At 37.0% G+C, this 15270-nt stretch overlaps 1 protein-coding gene across 3 annotated transcripts in view; it reads right to left on the bottom strand.

The window, feature by feature from the left end:
* WWC2 (WW and C2 domain containing 2) overlaps positions 1 to 15270 on the bottom strand; it is a 253145-nt gene that overhangs the window by 19881 nt on the left and 217994 nt on the right. For all 3 annotated transcript variants that reach the window (XM_007496082.3, XM_001364404.4, XM_007496083.3), the window contains exons 20-21: positions 14435 to 14527; positions 10485 to 10727 (exon numbers count right to left, since the gene is read on the bottom strand). In XM_007496082.3, coding sequence (XP_007496144.1) covers positions 10485 to 10727; positions 14435 to 14527 — 336 coding nt within the window. The remainder of the gene's footprint in view (positions 1 to 10484; positions 10728 to 14434; positions 14528 to 15270) is intronic.

Raw genomic sequence — 15270 nt, 5'->3', positions numbered from 1 at the left:
CACTGCTCTTTCCCCCTGCCCTCTGTTTGAAATCTCTTACAATGGTTTTCTTTCCTTATGCCCTATTCCATAACTACTTCCCATATGCACAATGTACTTATTTGTTTCTACCAGATACATGATTCCCTATTAAAAAATGTTTTTAAAATGTTTTTACCAATTACATGTAATATCAAATATCCACACGAGCTTTCCTAAGTTATATGATTGAACTTAGCTCCCTCCTTCCCTTTTCTTCCCCATTCTGGTGCTGGCAGGTGATTAGATCTGGGTTATACATGTATTATCATGCAAAACATCTTCCCATATAGTGCATCTTTTAAGTGAGTAATCTTATAAAACCAAAATTGCAAAGCATAAACCCAGATAAGCAATTGAAAAATCATCTGCTTTCACCTGCATTCTGACTCCAGCTGTTCTTTCTCTGGAGGTGGAGAGCATTCTTTGTCCTAAGTCTCTTAGAATTGTCCTGGATGACTGTAATGCTGATGATAGCTAAGTCTATCACAGTTGATCATTCCACAATATTGCTGTTACTGCAAATATACAATTCCCTTGTAGCACTGGGTAATGAGGAACTAAGAACAGGCTAACTACATTAGGAATACTGCTCCCCCAAAAGATGAACTGAAACAATGCATCTGACATAGCAGTATATGCTTGCTGCTCTCATAAAGAAAATCCATCAAGTTTCATTATTTCTTCCCACAACTCTCTTCACCCCCATTCTCCCCTGCAGTTAAAAGTCAGTTTAGTCGCACAGTAGAAGAATGTCTTAAACCAAATCCCATTCTCAAGCACTGAACAATACCCATAGGAAGAGGCTGTGTCCTGAAGTGGTTAGCACTGAATTCTTGGAGTTGTAAATCAGACTTGAATTGATATGCCTTCATCTATTAGGCATGTCAATCTAAGTCGTAAATTTCTTCACTTTGATTTTAAATTTCCATTATGCAGCATGAAAATGATTGTACTCTAATGTGGTGACTAGGGAAGTATAAGGTAGCATTATTAGCCTCTTGGATAAGGGCCAAGCAAATGATCAGTTGTTGGGGGATTGGCATTCCAGTGAGTTGCTTAATGGAAGACACATGAGAAACTATGAAGAATTTCAGGGGATGAGAAGTTTTAAAATTATTTATAAGTTTATATGTATATATACACATATAAATTTATAAGTTAAAAGGTATTTACTTTGTGAGCTAATAATAAATTTTAAATGACCAAACCCAGAGTTCATGAGGATTCTTAAATGGGGGTCCATGAACTTTTAAAAAATATATTGACAATTGCCGTTTTCTATGATGGGATGGGCTATGGTATGATTAATCCAGAAGTTAGCTCAATTAGAGTAAAGGTCCGAGAAGTTGAGCAAGTTGAGGGAAATTGGTATTTTTGATTATTTCCAGTACTATTATACACTTTGTATACATTTAGGTAGAGATACATTTGCTTCTAAATATATAATGAGGAGGCCAGTTAGGTGGCTCAGGAGATAGAGAGCTAGGCTTAGAGATGAGAGGCCCTGGATTCAAATCTGGCTTCAGATACTTCTTGGCTATGTGATTGTGGGCAAGTCATTTAATCCCCATTGCCTACCCTGTACCCCTCTCTTCTGACCAGGAACCAGTATACATTGTTGATTCTAAGATGGAAGCTAAGATAACCTACAAAAATTCTTGTCCTCCTCATCAGCCACCTTCCCACCATGGAGATACTTCCTAAGTGGTCAATGCCTACCTGGACCATCATTTTTTAAAAGCTCCCTCACCCTGCTTTAATGGCCTCTATGTTTAACTCTTGCTTTTTCTCTTTCTCTCCACTGGGCATCCTTCCCTGGCTATCCACTCCATTGTTTTCCGCCATTGGAATGTAAGTTCCTGGAAGACAATGGGGTTGCCTTGCCTGCTTATATTTTATCTTCAGCACTTTGTAAGATATCTAGCACACAGTTAAGTGTTTAACAAATGTTTTATCTCTTTGTAATGCAAAGGGCAACTTGGCAGTGCCATAGTGTATAGAATACCAGGAGTCAGGAAGATTCATCTTCCTGAGTTCAAATCTGACCTTGGACATTTACTAGCCTAGTGGCTCTTAGGAAGTCACTTCAGCCTCTTTGCCTGAGTTCCCTCTTCTGTAACATGATCTGGAGAAAGAAATGGCAGACCACAACAATATCTTTGTCAAGAAATCCCCAAAAGGGGTCATGATGAGTCGTACCCAACTGAAATGACCATACAATACAATGGAAAGAGTGTTGGAATTTGAGTCAGAAGATGTGGATTAAAATCCCCCTTTTGCTTTTTTAAAATTATCATTATGGCCTTGGATATGTTACTTACACTCTCTGGGCCTCAAGTTTCCTCATTTGTAATATGAAGGGGGTGGTTCTAAGCAACCTCAAAGGTCCCTTTTAGCTCTAAATCTATGGGCTTATTCATTCTACCATACTGAGTACCCAAAATAAGAATAAGAATCATTAAATGAATGGTATCACTATAATGGTCTTTTTCTTAGTTGATTAGTTGAAATGGAATGTTCCAGACAAAATCCCATAAAGAGAATTGGAATCCTTATAAAACCTATTCAAAATAAATCTCCTTGATATCTATACCTAATGATGGTGATAACAATGAGTGTCATCATCATCATCAAGAACACATAAAAGTACCTACTATGTGCCAGGCACTGTGCTAAACATCATAAAAAATATTACCTCATCTGATCCTCAAAACTGCCCTAGGAGGTAGGTGCTACTACTATCCCCATTTTACAGACAATGAAACTGGAGCAAACAGTGTCATAGAGCCTTCTAATTCTTTTATCTGAGTTTTTCCCTCAGAAAATCACCATTTAATAGAAGAGAAACACAATAATGTTTTTAAAAATCCAATTAATTTGAGCCTCATTCTGACCCTATTCATGAGTGTAGTAGAGAGATGTCTATTTACAGTCAGGTAACAAGCTTGTCAAAAGACTGGAAATCCAATTGTGATGTATATTCTGTCTTGAAAGAGTTCAGAGTGTTTTATCAGAAGCTTGATGAGTTTAAATCTATTTTATGGTTTCTCTGAATAAGGTACATTTCCCATTATAAACAAACTGTTGATTATTTAAGTAAAGTGCCTGTATTAGAAACCAAGAAAATCTCAAAAAGGGAGTCAATGACTATTACAAATGCAATCAATGATGTGGAGAATTTAATTAGCTTCTGACACTAAGGAAAAGGGCCCTCCTTCTGACTAGACATCTCACCTCTTCAACAGTTTCCTTACTTTGTCATGATGCAATTATAATCCAAGGTTAAACATAATTAGCATGGTAACAAACTTGTTTTCTTGGGAAGGCAATTTATTAGGCTAAAACATGAAAATAACTATTTTGTATCACGGGTAATCTTATTACACAAGGGACTGAAAAAACTAATTGAATTTTTAACATTTTATCAACAGAGGCAAATGAACATGTTATTTGTTAATGCGAACCATGGAAACTTGGTTAACCAAGGGATATGTCTCTGCTGGAGTTTTGGAACAATAGTAATAATAATAATAATAATCATTTATAGAGAACTTTAAATTTGCAAAGCACTCTACAAATAGGATCTCCTTTTATCCTCACAATAATTATGGGTGGTAGATGCTATTATTAGGGCAACTAGGTAGTTCAGTAGATAGAATTTTGGCCCTGGAGTCAGGAAGACCTCAGTACAAATCCAGCCTCAGACACATCCTAGTGGTGTGACTCTGGGAAAGTCACTTTGCCTTATTTACTTCCGTTTCCTCATTTGTAAAGTGAGCAGGAAAAGGAAATGGCAAACCTACTCCAGTCTCGTGCCAAGAAAACTCCAAACAGGGTCATAAAGTCAGGCATTACTGAAATGACTGAACAACAACAAAAGATGCTATTTTTAATTCCTTGGAGATCATCTAGTCAACTCCCTTCATTTTACACAAGGGAAATCTGGAGTCAGATACTAAATGATTTCCTCAAGGTCATATAGCTGATAGTGAAAGGGACAGGACATTAACTTAAGCCTTATAACTCATGGTTTTCATATGGAAAAAAGTTCTAAGTCATGATGGGCTGTTGTAATTTTTTTCTCTTTTTTTAAAATTAATTTTTATTTTCAAATATTTTCCCATGTTTCCAAGATTCATTTTCTTTTCCTTGCCTCTTCCCTCCCCTCTCCCAGTCAACAAGCAATTCCACTGGGTTATACAAATGTTATCCTTTGATACCTATTTCTGTATTATTCCTTTTTGGTATAGAGTAATCTTTTAAAGTCTAAACCCCAAATCACATATCCATATATACATGTGATAAGTTTTGTCATATGTTCTTCTTTTGTATTTCTACTCCCATAGTTCTTTCTCTCAATGTGGTATTCTTTTCCATAAGTTCAGGATGTTGTCTTGTTGCATTGCTACTAAATAGTAAAATCCATCACACTGAAGAGTTCCACAATGTTTTACTTTCTGTGTACAATGTTCTCCTGGTTCTGCTCCTCTCACTCTGTATCACTTCCTGGAGGTTGTTCCAGTCTCCATGGAATTCCTCCAGTTTATTATTCCTTTGAGCACAATAGTATTCCATCACCAACATATACCACAATTTGTTCAGCCATTCCCCAACTGGAGGGCATCCCCTCATTTTCCTTTTTTTTTTTGCCACCACAAAGAGAGTTGCTATAAACATTTTTGTACAAGTATTTTTCTTTTGTAATTTTCTGAAACTTCTTTTGTTCTTATGTTGAACACAGATAAAAATGCTTTGGTTTCTGGGGCAGAAAAATGGCACAACTCAGGTAAAAAAAAACAAGGGGCCCAGCTTGAGGACTTTATAAATCCAATTATGAATAGAAGTAAGAATAGGGAGGAGAAAGCTGTGGGTGCCATAAAATTAGTGACAGGAAGAGAATGAGAAATGTTTCCATGTTTCCAAAGACCAGAAGGGAACCTTAGAGATCAGCTAGTTCAGTGCTTTCATTTTGCAGAGGGGAAAACTGAGTCTCAGTGAGAAGAAAATGACCTGCTGAATATCACAAAGTTGTCTATGGAATTAAGATCAAGTCTCTTGATTAAGTCACTGGAATTGAAGATCAAGTTTCTTGACTTCCATTTTAGGGTACTTTCTATTACCTTGTTGCTAGTTTATATAATGCCTTTTCTCTCTTTAAAGGATATTTTCAGTACTTTGTTAGATTTGACCTTATTGGTATGGCCACCTCCATCTCTCACTTCCCCTTGATGAAGACTAATTCATTCATGACTTCTTGCATAGAATGATTTTTTAAATGGATCCTTCAAGAAATCCCACACAGAGAAAGACCCAATAAATTGGAGGCATTCTTCTAGGGCTTTTAAAAAAATGCTTACTTCATAACAAAAACCTCTGACAAAGGTCTAATTACTCAAATCTATAAAGAGCTAAACCAGTTGTACAAAAAATCAAGCCATTCTCCAATTGAAAAATGGGCAAGGGACATGAATAGGCAGTTTTCAGTTAAAGAAATCAAGACTATTAATAAGCACATGAAGAAGTGTTCTAAATCTCTTATAATCAGAGAGATGCAAATCAAAACAACTCTGAGGTATCACCTCACACCTAGCAGATTGGCTAACATAACAGCAAAGGAAAGTAATGAATGCTGGAGGGGATGTGGCAAAGTAGGGACATTAATGCATTGGTGGTGAAGTTGTGAATTGATCCAACCATCCTGGAGAGCAATATGGAACTATGCCCAAAGGGTGATAAAAGACTGTCTGCCCTTTGATCCATCCATAGCACTGCTGGGTTTGTACCCCAAAGAGATAATAAGGAAAAAGACATGTACAAGAATATTCATAGCTGCACTCTTTGTGGTGGCCAAAAATTGGAAAACGAGGGGATGCCCATCAATTGGGGAATGGCTGAGCAAATTGTGGTATATGTTGGTGATGGAATACTATTGTGCTAAAAGGAATAATAAAGTAGAGGAATTCCATGGAGACTGGAACGACCTCCAGGAAGTGATGCAGAGCGAGAGGAGCAGAGCCAGGAGAACATTGTACACAGAGACTGACACATTGTGGTACAAGAGAACGTAATGGACTTCTCCAGTAATGGCTTTACAATGTCCCTGAACAACCTGCTGCGATCTACGAGAATAAAAAAAACAAAAAAACAACAACAACAAAAAAAACTATCCTCAAACAGAGGACAAACTGAGGGACTAAAAACACTGAGGAAAAGAAACTGCCTGACTACAGAGGTTGAGGGGACATGATTGAGGAGAGACGCTAAATGAGCGCCCTAATGCAAATACCAACAACAAGGAAATGGGTTCAGAGCAAGGACATATGTGATACTCAGACGAATCGCACGTTGGCTAGGGAAGGGGTGGCGGGGGGAGGGGGGAAGAAAAGAAAATGATCTGTTTCCAATGAACAATGTATGAAAATGACCAAATAAAATAATGTTTTAAAAACTAAAAAAAAATGCTTAATTTCCATTTTAGGATTAATACTGTACATTGGTTTTAAGGCAGAAGAGCGGTAAAGGCAAGGCAATGGGGATTGAGATTTGCTCAGTCACATGGCTAGGAGATGTCTGAGGCTAGATTTGAACCCAGGATTTCCCATCTCTTGGGCCTGGCTCTCAATCCACTGAGCCACTTAGCTGCTCCCCTCTAGGTATTTTATCACTTTGTGTATAAAAGTGTAATAAGAGGAATATAAACAATTCAATTGAAATATTTGTTCACTTTCCCCTCTTTTCCCTCCCTATGAAAAAAGCAGTTCCCTTTGTATCCATTCACTAGTTTAATTGTAACAATAAAATAAAAATAGCTGACACGTGTGTTCTAATTCATTATTAGGATTTTACCTGCAAAGTGCTAAATTGAATAGGTTATATCACCTTCCTAGATTTTTTCTAAAAAGTTACTGTTTTCTATGGCCTGTTTCAAAGCTGAAATAATAATTATAGCTAATGTAGCATCTCATCAGATCCTTACAACCACCCTGAGTTCAAATCCTATATATTATAGTTACTGGTTGAGACCATAGGAAAATTCTATCTGACTTTCAATTTCTTCTTCTATAAAACAGTGATAATAACAATAATAATAATAATTATACATATAATCATTTGTAGGGGTGATTGAGCCCCAGTCATTCAGGTTATCAAAAAAAGGCTTTCCATTGGAGATAGTAAATGAGATGAGTAGAAGGGTTCTAGAAGAGAGAGTAGGGAGAAAATTCATACCACTAAGGTAGAGAGAAGGGTATGCCCCTAAAATATCAGGGGAGAAATGTTTGTATGTTTGCTTTTGTTATACCTTTAAAGCAGATATTATTTTGAAAAAACTTGTTGATATTAAGTGATTAGATGAAAATGAGGCACTACTTACCGATCTCTTAACAGATGGAGAAAAAGAACTGGTGTGATCCCAAGGAAGACACCCAAATATGAATAAAAGCAGCAATAGCAAAAGAATACTGGTATTGGAGAGATGGGCTTTTATAACATCAAGCAGTTTGAATCAGTGGAAATCCAGCACCATTTCCCAAATGGAATCCAACCTGATCTTCCACTTTTCAAATTTGGACCCAGCTCACTGTTTGACTCGGATTGTGCCTACCCAAGATGCACATCTTGATAGAAGAGTTCAAGTCAATATGATATCCATTTGTTCAATCTCCTCTGTCCCTGCCTTGTCTCTCCCTACTGTAGTGAATCCTCCACTCAGTTATTCAAGTCAGAGCTAATTCATCCTTTGAGTATTGCTAAACATCAACAACATCCACTATCTATAGAACAACTATTTCCTGAGGCCCTTTATTCACCTCTTTAAAGGCAGCCAGGGATAGGCAGAGCACACATACAAAAAGTATGTGTACTCTCAGGGCTGTATACTCATTCCAACAGGTGGCAACTGTGGTGGAGAAGGAAGAGGAGGTCATTGCTTTTGTCATATGATGGACAAAATGGACTTTTTGAGGGCTAGCTTGGGAATCACAGAATTAGTGAATGACAAAATCATTTTTCAGTGTTGGACCTACACCAGCCTTCTAGTCTAAGCCACAGTCCAAAATGACTCTCTACTAAAATGTAACCACAAGTGGCCATCTAGCCTTTGTGGAAAGATCTCCAATGAGGAGGATGGGGAAACCATGACTCTCAAAATAGTTCATTCCCATTTTGGGATAGTTCAAAATTTGCCTCATTCTATCCAATACTCCTAGTTCTGGCTTCTGGGTCGGAAAAAGCAAGACCAATCCCTTTACATGAGAAAGTCTTTCAAGGGTCTGAAGTGAGTCCCCTCTCTTATGTCTCCTTTGTCTTCTCTTCTCCAGGCTAAACATTCTCAGGTTCTCCAATGGCAAGGAATCAAATCAAAGACAATTTTGGTTATCCTGTTCTAAATACCTTCCTGTTCATCAGTATCCTTCTTCTTATTCTGGGTTACGCAGCTAGGAAGTGTGTAAGGTCAGATTTCAACACAGGACCTCCCTCTCTAGGCCTGGATCTCAATCCACTTCTTAAAATGGGGATAGCCAGAATGATAGTGATGGAATACTATTGTGCTATAAGGAATGATGAATAGGATGATTTCAGGAAGAACTGAAATGACCTACATGAACTGGTAGAGTGAAATAAGCAGAACCGAGAGAATATTGTACATAGTACCAACAATATGATAAGACTTGGCTACTATCAGGATAATTCTGAAGGTTTTATGCAAAAGAAAGCAGATGAAAGCATATGATTTTTCACTTGTTACTTGGGCATACTTGGGCATATGCTTTGGTTTTATAAGATTATTCACTTAGAAAAATGAATAATATGTAAATATTTTGTATAACCTAGACTGAATTGCTTGCCAGCTCTGTGTGTAAGGGAATTTAAAACTCCCTTTGTTTATTTTAACTTAATCAATGAAGAACTTGGAGTACCCCTCCTTTCATACTTAGTCAGACACTTGAACATCCTTTTATCAGAAAGCTCTTACCCTCAAGAAACAGGAAGTGGATCCCACAGGCAGTGCCAAGCAAATTAAGAAACTATGATTGGTTCCTGAGATAATGATAGACCAGCCCACAATGAAAGGAAGTAGAAACCAGAGACAGGAAGAGATGTGGGAAAAGGGCTTATAAAAGGTGAGATTGAAGAGATGAGAATTCATTCTGCATTGGTGATCCGATTGTGTTTAGGAGACCCTGGCCAGAGACACTCGCTTTTTGGCTCTTCTCCTATCTTTGGTAAGACTCTCCTGCTCTTCTGGCAGGAGATTGGAACTTTGTTGGGGGGACAAGTTAGATTTCTTCAAAGCAGAGAGTGGTAGGTTAGAAAATTCCCCATTTCTTTCATATATTTCCCTCTCTTTACTATCTCTATGTAATAAAGCTACTAAAGCTACTAACAGACTCAAAGTTTAATTTTAATCATAATAAATGGTGACCACTATTTTTTAAAACCCTTACAAATTAACAAAAACCTTTTAATTTTTACATCTGGTAGGGAAGAGGGAAGAAGAAAGGGAGATAATTTGGATCATATAACTTTGGAAAACTTATGTGGAAATTTGATATTATGTGGAACTGATAAAATAAATAAGTAAAATACCAAAAACAAAAAATGGCAGTTGCCAAGACTGAATGCAATACTTCAGATGTGGTCTGCTCAAAACAGAAGACAAAGGGACTAGAGCTTTCTTATATCTGGTAGCCATGCCTCTTTTAGTGCAGCACATTAACTCACTTAAGTGCTTCACTTAAATACAATTTATGCATGAGTCAAAAGACATCACCAGTGATGTCATTTTGGTTCTCTTCAAATACAAAGGACAAAAATCAAATGCTGCAAAATATCTTATTAGATTTTTTTTTTTTTGTGGTATGGAGATTGCTTTATCACACTGTTGACTCCTATTGAGCTTGTAGTCCTCTAAAATTCCTAACCTCCTACACTGATCAATACAGTGATCCAAGGTAATTCCAAAGGATTCACAATCAAGGGAAAGAACTGATGAGCTCTGAAGTATACTTTTTTTCATTTTCTTTCTTATTCTTGCTTTTTTTTCACCTTTTTGCAACGTGGCTAATATGAAAATGTTTTGCATGATCTCACACATGTAATTAATACTGCTTGCCTTCTTAATTGGTAGGAGAGGGACTAGAGGAAGAATTTTTTTCTACCAAGACACAAGAGAGGAAAAAAAAAGAAAACTGAAAGAATGAATGAATCAATACCTAAACCTTCAAACAAACTGTTCTCCAACTCACATCTTATATTCATGAAAATCCTATATTGTTCCTATGGGTCCAGAAGTACCAAGTTCTAAACAAGTAACATAAACAACCCTTTGGAAGATACTATTTTTTAGAAAAAGAAACTCAGTTTTTAAGGTGGGAACTTTCTTACTTTGAAAGAGATTAGACACAAAACTACCCAAACCCTTTGGAAATAACCTTCAAAGAAGAAGCCATTGTCATTGGTACCTGTTTTTCTGCTTGTTTCAAGAGCTTCTGAAACCGCTCATCCTTGAGTACAGTAGAAGAAAGAGTCACTTCTCCCAGGGCTTTCATGTCCTCCAGTTTCTGCTGCAAATCCCGTAGGGCCTGTAATTCATCATTCAAGCGGCTCTGCCGGGTCAAGGAAGCCTGAAGATCTAACTCTAAGTCAAGAGATGTGCGTGGGGGGTGTTCCCGTGTTGATCTTCTATGGACTGGTGGGCAAACAGTCTGGGTGGTTACAAGGGGAGGAAAAACAATGAAATGATTAAACTATGTAGCACACATAAACTATGTATGTTACAGATATGTAGCATGTGTTCGTATCAGATGATGCTTTTGATACCTTCATGAATATTCTGGATTTTTCTATGGCTAAATCTTTGCTTTTGCCATTTACTCCGAATGCCCTTCAATATTTATTTTAACCAGTCTAGTCCCATTACCTGAAAACCTGGATTAAAATGAATCTCCTACAAAAAAGTATTTCCAGAATAATTGGCTCTAATAATGCTGGTCTCTATCACCCTAGCAATCTGACTGTCTCTTAGCTGCTACCCACAATTCAGAAATCTTTCTATGCCCTTCTCTAGCTTTTCTATTCCTGAATATTATGGACATTTAATAGTTGGAACTTGGGGGTTAATCAGTAAAAAGTCTAAATTGGGTTGTTTTTGTTTTTGTTGTTGTTTCCTTTAGCTAAGTCTCTGGTCAAAGGCAGCCAATCTTACAGGTCACATTCAACACTGTCTGTCCTCACCCAAAAGTGGGTAGTTTGACACACATCCCCTTCACTGTCCTCTTTGTGTTCTTGCATTTTGTGCATATGAAAATTGCATATCATTGGGTTAAACTGTTCAGATTGTTTAATCTTAAAAAAAAGTCAATTATTTTTTTAAAGTACAATAGCATGACATTCATGGACTCAATCCCCAAACTTTTAAGTTATTTTTAAAAAAGACCTCAGATGGTGATGGAATACTATTGTGCTATGAGGAATGATGAATCAATGGACTTCTATAAGAACTGGAAAGAGCTCTATGAACTGATGTGAAGTGAAATAAGCAGAACCAGGAGAACATTGTACACAGAAACTGAAACATTGAGATGATCATAGGTAATTTTTTTACTACTTATTTTCTTTTGCTACTAAAAGCAATGCAATGATCCAAGACAATTCTGTGAGAATATGAGAAAGAACGCCATCCACATCTAGAGAAAGAACAGTGGGAGCAGAAATGAAGAAGAAAAACATGATTTATTACTTGTTTGTATGGGTATATGATTTGGGGGTTTGGGTTTAAAAGATTACTCTATTACAAAAATAAATATGGATATAGGTTATGAGTGATAATACATGTCAACTCTGGGTCAGGGGAGGGAGACAACAAGGATCATAATCACGAAAAGAAATTAAAAAATAAACCCCAAAATGAATAAATAATTTAAAGACCTCAAAGCAGCCAAAATAGATATCTGAAACTCTGTGTACCATACATGATAATACCTTTATTCCCTGATATTGCTACAAAAACAATTCTTTTAAGGCGAGGGGAGCCCAAACAATATTTAATGCTGACAACAATGGTAAATAGATAATAATTAATAAAAGGCATATAAGTAAACAGGTGCTTTTATTTAAAGAAAACTTTATTGATGCCTTATTTTTCTATCATAGTCCTTTCTAACATACCACTTGCAAAGTCAAGATGATAGAGCAGCAGGAAAAAAATATGGATGAACTCTCTTCCACAAAGATATGGAAAATGTACCAGATCAAATCCTAATCAGCGAATCCAAGAAAAAAAATTATAGGGAGTTATTTTTTGGTGACAAAGAAGTCTGTGGAAAGCCAGGAAATCAAGTAGGGGGCACAGGGTCGAAGGTTGATAGGTTCATACTAGAAGGTTCATACTAGAGCATGAAGAGGTCCTAGACCTAAAAGAGGGTCCAACTGCATGCAGGATACTGGAAAAGGTGCGAACTGGCAGCACTGTCACTACCTAATTCTTGGTCAAAGATTCAGTGAAAGCCTAAAGAGGGGGCCTAAAATATGAGCTTAGCATTCCAAAGTGGGGAACAGTCCTAGGCTCAAGGCTGTATACTGAACAAGGAGTAAGCCTGGAAATAAGCAGCAATTGTGGGGATCTGACATCTGGAGTGCAGTGTGGTCTCACTTCTAGTCCCAGTTTGAAGCATGCACCAGAATAACTCAAGCAGGAATCCAAGACCAAAGGGGAACCACTTTCCAGCTGGCTCACAGTGGTTGAGTTCAGCAGTAGACTAACTCAGCTGCAACCAAGGGTAAACTCACAGGTGTTAATCCAAACCCATGGCAGGACCTTACAAAGCTCAGAGCAAGGGGGCAAAAATCAGACTTGGCTCTGGACTGGGTGTCCAGATTGTGCTATCGCCAAGATGCTAGAATAATGCAAAATTCGATTATCCCCAAGAAAGCAGGAGAACCATCCAAGAAGACACAATCTTAGCCAGCCTTGGCATTTCCTCCAGAAGTGCAGTCTCTGGCTTTAATATGAAGTCTGAAGTAAGGAAGCAGTATGGAATAATATACAAACAGATAGAGAATTTCATTGTAAAGAGCTGTTACAGTGAAAGGGACATTTTCAAGACATAAACCCATAAGAAGTGAATGACTCTAAAATATTTACAAGCAAAGCTTCAAAGAAAAGCACACCAGTTTAATAACTAGAATTCCTGGAAAAGATGATGTAAGAGTTAAAATATTAAATGAGAGTGTCAGAGAAAAAAATCAAAAGAAACTTGAGTTATGGAAGAAGGAATTGTAAAGAAAATTAACAGTTTGTCATAAGATGACAAAATCTGACCAAGAAAACTCCTTGAAAATAGACTAAGTACAAGCTAATACCTCCATAAGACAACAAAAATGTATTTTGTAAAAATCCACATACTGCTTGTCTCCACATTCTCTTACAACAAAGATCAAACAATTAACATAGCTATTTCTTAAAAGGGAAGGTTCTATGGGGGGTAGGAGGCAAAGAATTACTGAAAAGTGACAGTGAAGAACAAAATAATTTTTTTTTTTAATTTAAGAAAAGGAAAACCGTTCAGCAACATCAACAAGCAAAATAGCAACATCTGGCAGCTGATGAAATATCTTTCATCCCTAATCCTTCAACATTTTCTCTCAGAGAAGGAAAGTGTTTCATAATCTGCTTTCTGTGACCAAGATTGATCATTACAATTAATTATGGGTCAGCTATTTTTCAATTTAATTTTATTGCTGTTCTTGTTTATATTGTTTTCCTGATTTTTGCTTACTTCATTCTGTTCATACATGTCTTCCAATGCTTCTCCAAATTCAAGCTTCTCATTTCTTATGGTATAATATGTAATACATTTAATATCAGGATTAGATTAGCCATTCCCCAATTGAATGGCAATCCCTTAATTACAAGTTTTTTGCTCTAAATGATTGCTTTTAAATTCTTAAAATGCCGTGTGTGGTACTTGAATATATCTTGGTTTTTAAAATCTGTTATAGTTTGTTATACTTCAGTATTATGCTGAATTATATGGTAACTCCCTAACAGACAGGTTCTGGATTTTAGTCCTTTGGTCCCTGGCATACTGCTGAGTTCTCATCAGGTCTTCAGCATCTATAGTATGCATAGAGAGTATGGATATAAATTTTAGCACAGACTTAGACTCAATAACCATAAATTTCAAAGTACTGGAATTGAAATGAACATGCTTACTTGTCTACCCTCCCACAGACATTTCTACAACTGGAATTACATTTAAAGCTCTGGGTAGCCCTGAGGACTTTACGACAGCTGCATAAGAGCACAGCAGTATTATACCTTAAAAATGCTGCCATGGATCATGAACTAATTCTGACTCGCCTGAAAAGAAGGTGGGAGAGGCTGGGGAGGGGAAGACACAGTGATACCTACCCTCTTGACCCTCAAGCTACGACGTTCCATAGCGTTTCTTACAAAGAGCGATTTTCGAGCCAATGTTGAACTGTCACTGTCACTCCGATTTAACTATCAAAGACACAATATAGAGAAAAAAATAACTGTAAAGCCCAGTTACACACACACACACACACAGATTCAGAATCAAATATACTTCATGTACTATGAAAAAATCTTCTATCAGCAAGTAATTTTTCTGACTACTGTACTTTTTGTCCATTTTCATCATTGATTACAAACCTCATTTAGAGCTGGAAGGGTCTTTACAATATTAATTCTTCATCTGCATCACTGCAAAATACAGCTAATTCTAGAAGAGGGAAGGCTTAGTGTATTATGAAGGGGATTCTTTGGTCTTTAGCCTTGAATATAATTTTTACTTAGGTAGGACTAGTGGGGTCTGAAATGTGTTTTAATAGCACGGGCCATTGCTATACAGGCCATTGATAAACAGAAGCATATATCCTATACCTTAATGAGAGATAGCATGGTAACATAGACAGTATGTAGGATTTGAAATAAAGAAAACTTGGGTTCAGATCCTGTCTGAGACTCTTATTAGCTAATTGACCCTGGGTAAGTAATTTGATTTTGCCTGTTTCCTCATCTATAATAAACCAACTAAGAAACAAAGTCTCTCTCTGTCTCTCTGTCTCCCTCCCTCAACTGTTGCATTTGATGACCTCCTTCTAGTTCTGTATGTACAAACCTACAAATTTCTAAACACCAACTTGAATTCCAAATACAGTTTATCCATTCAACTCATAAGATCTTCTTAGCAATAATAATTACTTCTTATTTCTATGGTAGCA

Source organism: Monodelphis domestica, chromosome 6, assembly GCF_027887165.1.
Source record: "Monodelphis domestica isolate mMonDom1 chromosome 6, mMonDom1.pri, whole genome shotgun sequence".
In the NCBI taxonomy this organism is placed as follows: Eukaryota; Metazoa; Chordata; class Mammalia; order Didelphimorphia; family Didelphidae; genus Monodelphis; species Monodelphis domestica.
This window is presented reverse-complemented; position numbering and strand designations above follow the sequence as displayed.